The sequence below is a fragment of the Rattus rattus genome, chromosome 1 (genome assembly GCF_011064425.1).
Source record: "Rattus rattus isolate New Zealand chromosome 1, Rrattus_CSIRO_v1, whole genome shotgun sequence".
NCBI classification, from domain to species: Eukaryota; Metazoa; Chordata; class Mammalia; order Rodentia; family Muridae; genus Rattus; species Rattus rattus.
In genome coordinates, this window is record NC_046154.1 from 271,136,186 (window position 1) to 271,142,185 (window position 6,000).

A 6,000-nucleotide genomic window follows, 5' to 3' on the forward strand; every position below is an offset into this window, starting at 1 on the left:
TATAAACTGCCCACCTAGATAAGACAAATTGTCCTGTAATTATCCATCCCTTATAAGAGATTCATAACTACCTGTGGCTATTTAAAGCCACACGGATCTGCGTCATCCTTCTCTTCCTCCATCCTCCTTCCTTCTTCCCTCTCCATCCTCTCTGTCCTGTCTCTAAAATTCTCTGCCCACTTGTCTTTTTCACTGCCCAACCACAGGCCCTGTTTTATCTTGTGCCCGCCCTCACCTGCACATAGACAGCAACCCACACTCATACATTACGTCCCGACCAAAGTTTCTCCTCCCTCCCCTCTGCCCAGCCCCTCCCCCACCTCCCCTCCACCCCAGAGCCACCCCTCTTCCATTTCCTTTTAGAAAAGGGCAGTCCATCTAAGGATGTCTAGATTTATTTTTATGTTATGTGTATAAATGTTTTGCCTGAATGCATGTCTGTTCGTTGCATGTGTGCCTGGTCCCTGAGCATCAAGAAGAGGACTTTGGTTATGGCTACCGGGAATAGAACCTGAATGGCAAGTGCTTTTAACTACTAAGCCACCTCTCCAGCCCCAATGACTCTGTTTTTGTTGTTGTTGTTGTTGTTTGTTTGTCTTTGTTTTTTTATTTTTACTTTATTTTTACTTATGTGTGTATGTGTTTGTGCACTCGTGTGAGGGTACCCTAGGAGGCCGAAAATGGGATCAGATCCCCTGGGGCTAGAGTTACAGGCAGCTGTGATCCTCCTAATGTAAGTACTGGGAACTGAACTCTGGTCCACTCCAACAGCAGTGAGAGCTCTTAAGTCATCTCTCCTCCCAAAGTTCTCCCTTTACTTTGGAAACTCTGAACTTGTAAGTTACTTGTTTGCCTCTTTGAACTGTACAGGAATACTACCTTGACCCCTGGCCAGCTTTACAACCCGGGAATGTTTCTCACAAAGACCTAGGGAGCGTCTTTAAAGTAAAAACACTGCAGGGGAAAGCATTTCAGGTTGTGACTCTCTGACAACAGAGACTCAGATGGTCTAATCCCAGAGGCAAACACTTGAAAACTCAGAATGACCCAATGTGCTTGATATATCCCATTGACTAATGTCCTGGATAATGTCATCCAGAACCTTCTATTAACTCACTCCAGTGTTTAAACATTGTCCTGCCTTTGGGATCAGTGGAGCTGTCTCTCCACTCTGCCACAATAGTCTCTGGTCTGTTTAACTCTGATGCTTCCTTTGGCGACATAATTAGTGGGTGGGTTTAGTTTTACCAAGTACATAAAGGAATGAGCTTAATAGAACGTCTTTGTTCACAGGACATCAGCCGAAAGGCATTGTTCACTGTTTTGAAACAATGTTTCTAGTCACAGTGTAGTGACTACCGCCCTGTTCACCGCTTCTCTTCAGAACATGTAACTTTCTCTTCCACATAGACATTTCTTCTCGATATGTTTAGCCCTTACCCATCGGTTTATAGGAATTCTTGACTGTTGTGAATGCCTGTGTTTTTGGAGACAATAAAGATAAAAGTGCTGTAGGTATGAGCGAATTGTACAGACCAGTTATCTTTATTTCTCCAGATTATTCAAGAGATAAGAACAGAAATGGAATTTTGAATGTGGATGCTCCTGCACATAAAATAGAGGGCACTCTACTGTAAGACAAAAATTTATTTACAAGAGTAAGTGTTGTTGTATTAAAAATAATTGCAATATTAGTTAGAAACTCTGTTTTCAGATTCTTGAATGAAAGCTTTTTCCCGAGACTATATTATTTTCCTTGATTGATTTTGGTATCAGGATCTCATAAAGTTACTTGAGAATACTTGTGCTCTTCTGTGTCTTGGGAGGTCTTGTTTTAAATTTATATTATTGCTTCTCATAAACTTTGTTAAAAATTCACCAGAAGGTTCAGCAGTCTTAGGGTTTCCTTTATGAACGTTTTTACCGTACAAACTGAGCTTATCTGAGTCTACTTGAATCTTGAATTGGAAAATACATCTGAAATATATTTCCAATACCGAGTATTGGCAAGGATTTAGAGACCAAATGGGGTCTTCATAGACAATTGATGGGAACAGAATCGTGCAGACACTTTTAAAAGTAGCAAGGCAGGTTCTTATAGACTTAAATATGACAATCATTGCAACCCCATAATTCCTCGCTAGGTATTTATTTACCCAGGTGGATGCCCACATACATCTTCACAAATATTTCTACCCATATATGTGAATTTGAGAGTAAATGAATATATTGGGCTTATTGTGGTGAGGGAAAGGAAACAGACACAAATATTTACTTTACACCATGACTGCATCAATGTGAAATTCTAGGAGAGGCAACATTAAATCACTGAAGGTTGATCTGTGGTTGCCAAGAGCCAGGAGATGAAAGGAAATATATTGCCAATAGGCCCATGGGTACTTTGTGTTCGTATAGAAATATTTTATTCACTACTGTAGTGGCAATTTCCATTCCTATACATGAAGTTCTCAAAAATGCCTTTATGAAACTCATCACAACAGACAATGAATATAAGCCAGTACCATTGTTAAAAGTAATGGTCACGCTGAACCTTAAAATTGGTAACTCTATGTAAGTCATGCCACAGAGATGGATTATTTAAAAGCTATCAGACATCATACAGTCATTCACATGCAAGGAGGAGGGAAATAGATGGGGAAGCTGCCAAGTCACGCTGAAAAGATTATCGCTACAGGAAGCTGGATAGTCTGATCAGTCACACTCCTGGGAGCTGAAACAGAATGACCAGCCCACAGCATCCCGTGAACATCCCTATTGTAGTAAAAGGCACTGACCCTGATACATAGATAACGGGACACTGGAATTCTGCCCAAAAGAAAATGGGTCCTGTTACAAAAAAAAAAAAAAAAAAAAGTATTTGGAGTTGGGGGAGACAAACTAAGACATGTCCTCTTCAAGATAAAACAATAGACAAATAACTTTTAAAATTAACTTCATAATAGGAGAGTCAGGTGATTTAAGGCTTTGACTCTGAACAGGGTTAACTTGAAGGCCACTGAGGGAAGTGTCATTCCTCAGGGAAAATCCCAGCATTTTCACATAGCGTCTGACTTCTGCGAGTCGTCCCTTTCGTCCCTCTGCATCCTGATTTCAGTCTGCTCAAGACTTCACCCTGCGTCTCCGATCAACATACCCAAAATGCTGGCAGCACCTTCTGAGCAGCTTCCTCATAGCCGTCTTCACCTCCTTGTTCTTCAGGCTGTAGATGAAGGGGTTCAGCAAGGGAGTGATGACGCTGTACTGCAGAGAGAAGAACGTTTCCACGGGAGACCCCGAGGTCGGCAGGACGTAGCGCAGGAAGGCTGAACCAAAGTACAAGGTCACTACGGTGAGGTGGGAGGAGCAGGTGGAGAAAGCCTTGCTTCTGCCCCTGGTGGAGCTCATGTTCAGGATGGTGGAGAAAACGCAGCCGTAGGAACATACCACGAGAAGGAAGGTTCCAGAGGCGTGTACGAGAAAAGTCCAGAGCAAGGCAGTGACGTTAGTGGAGACATCAGAGCAGGAGAGAGGGAAGAGAGAAGGAAGCTCACAGTTGTAGTTGTGTACGGTTCCATGGTGACAAAAGTCCAAATTCACAGCTAAGAGGGTATTAATGAGTGAGTTCAGTATGGCCAGGCTCCAGGATCCCCACATGAGCCCCTGACAGAACCAGTTGCTCATCATCTGGTGGTAGAGGAGAGGATGGCAAATGGCCGCGTAGCGGTCATAGGCCATGACCGCAAGGAGCAAAGCCTCGGTGCCTCCAATGGCAAACACGAAGAAGGCCTGGGCCAGACAACCCTTCACGGAGATTGTTTTCCTCTCAGACACTAGATTCTCCAGCATCTTGGGCATGGAGACTGACGAATACAAAAGGTCCAGGAAGGAGAGGTGGCCCAGAAAAAAGTACATAGGAGAACGGAGGCGAGCATCAGTCGATATCCCTAGCAGAATCATAGAGTTCCCCGCCAGGGTCAGGACGTAGATCACAAGGAAAACCATAAAGAGTACAGCCTGGACCTGAGCATCAGCAGACAGACCAAGGAGGATGAACTCAGAGACGGCACTGACATTCCCCATAGCTATGTAGTGCTCCCTCTCTTGGCGTTTGAAAAAGAAAGAGACCTCCTTTTCTGTGATGTCTTCTCTTCTTCAAATAAATAACTTCCTCAACACCCTGGGATCCAAATTTTGTCCATTGTTGGTCCAGACATGATAACTATTTTGATATTTTAAACATCACACACTTTTTTTTTTATCATGCCAGCCAACTGTCCACATTGGCCATTCTTACCCTTCGGCCATGGGCTCTTGGGATTTTGTCATTTGGGATTTGTTTTGTTTTGTTTGTTTGTTTGTTTGTTTGTTTGTTTGTTTTAGGTCTATGTTCTTCTAAGGAAAGCCGAGGATCTGAAAAATAACATGTCCAAAGAGCAAGGCCATGAGTGGATTCAAAAGACTGGAATTCTCAGTTCAGCCAAGGAGTCACTGGGGTCATGGAGTTGCCTAGCCAAGGATAGTTAGGAAAGAAAGAGGAAAAAAAATATGTATATATATATATATATATACATACATATAGATATTGGTCATATAACATTGGCCACAATGGGGATATAGTGGAAGAAAGTCTCTTTGGAAGAAAGAAAAACAATGGCCAGCCTGATCAACTCTTGACCTTCAATGTCCTAAGGCTACACACTGCTTAAAAACGAAATGTAAAAGAACAAACCAACCAAAAACACCTGGAAGAAAGCACATAAACAAAAGGATAAAGCGCACAGACGATGAAGTTGCAGCCACACAGTTGATTATAACTTAACGTCATCTTCTCTTGCCCTGGTTGACAATCAGATATGGACGTCTAGCTCACAGAGGCTGTTCAATGCTCTTGGCTCTGTTTCAGCATCATCCGTGGTCCTCACCCTTTTAATCGCTAGAGGTTAAGACATGGTCTGGGGTCAGGGTTGGTCAGCTTCTACAGGACTTACGCATCCTCCCTAGGTTCTGTGTCAGCATTTGGAGAGTGTATTTCCCACGAGTGCTTTACTAAGGCATGAGAAATGGTTAGCACACAATGCCTAGAGGGGGTTTCTTGCTTTCCGTTCTGAGATGCATCCCTCATCTCATGACAGTAGAAGAAAGCACTTGGCAGATAATAACATCAATAAACCATCTCCCCCGAGCACAGAGACCATGGTGTCTGAGAGTCACAAAGGAAGCCACATGACTGATGGAGTTTGAGACACTTCATCGAAAAGAGGTGCCCCCCTCGGACAGAGTTAGCCCCAACTGCAATTGCCAGGGCTGACTTGCCTTATAGGATTGTTTCCAATTTTAGAAATTAAATTGAAAACATATACATCGTGTGTGTGTGTGTGTGTGTGTGAGCATGTGTGTGTGGTTGCATGTGCTACCCATGCCTATGTAGAACCCAGAGACTAGGAGTGCCCATTCCTTGCTCCTTGAGACAGCATTTCTCATTCAACCTGGAGCAAGGCTAGTGGACTACAAGCCCCAGCTATCCTCCTGTCTCCCTGACCCCTGCCACCATTTCCAGGGTTACAGAAGCTCCTGGCCACACCGGCTTTCCACATGTGTTCTGGAAAGTTCCAATTATGTTCTCATGTTTGTGCAAAAATTCTCTTACTTAGAAAAAATATAAAAACTTTTTTGGGGGATGGTTTCATGTGAAACATACAAGGATATTTAATGGCATAATCCAGGATCCTCACAGGGGTTTTTGTCTTTGCTAGAAGAGTCCTAGAAGAGTTGGAGAGGTGGCTCAGTAGTTAAGAATGCATAGTTCTGAGGAAGAAGATGTAGTTCAGTGCCCAGAACCCACCCGGGCATCTCAGCTCAGGATGTGACACTCCCTTCCAACCTCTGTGGGCCCCATGCACACATGTAAATATACCTACACAGACACGCATATGCATAATTAAAACTTCAAGTATTTTAAAAAACAGGGTCCCAGAAAAACAAAGCAATATCTATATAATA

At 43.2% G+C, this 6,000-nt stretch overlaps 1 protein-coding gene across 1 annotated transcript; it reads right to left on the reverse strand.

The window, feature by feature from the left end:
• Window positions 1-3,120: 3,120 nt before the first annotated feature.
• On the reverse strand, window positions 3,121-4,080 carry LOC116890233 (olfactory receptor 8S1-like). Its single transcript, XM_032890963.1, has one exon. It carries the CDS (start codon window positions 4,078-4,080, stop codon window positions 3,121-3,123), a length of 960 nt encoding a protein of 319 aa, XP_032746854.1.
• Window positions 4,081-6,000: the final 1,920 nt, after the last annotated feature.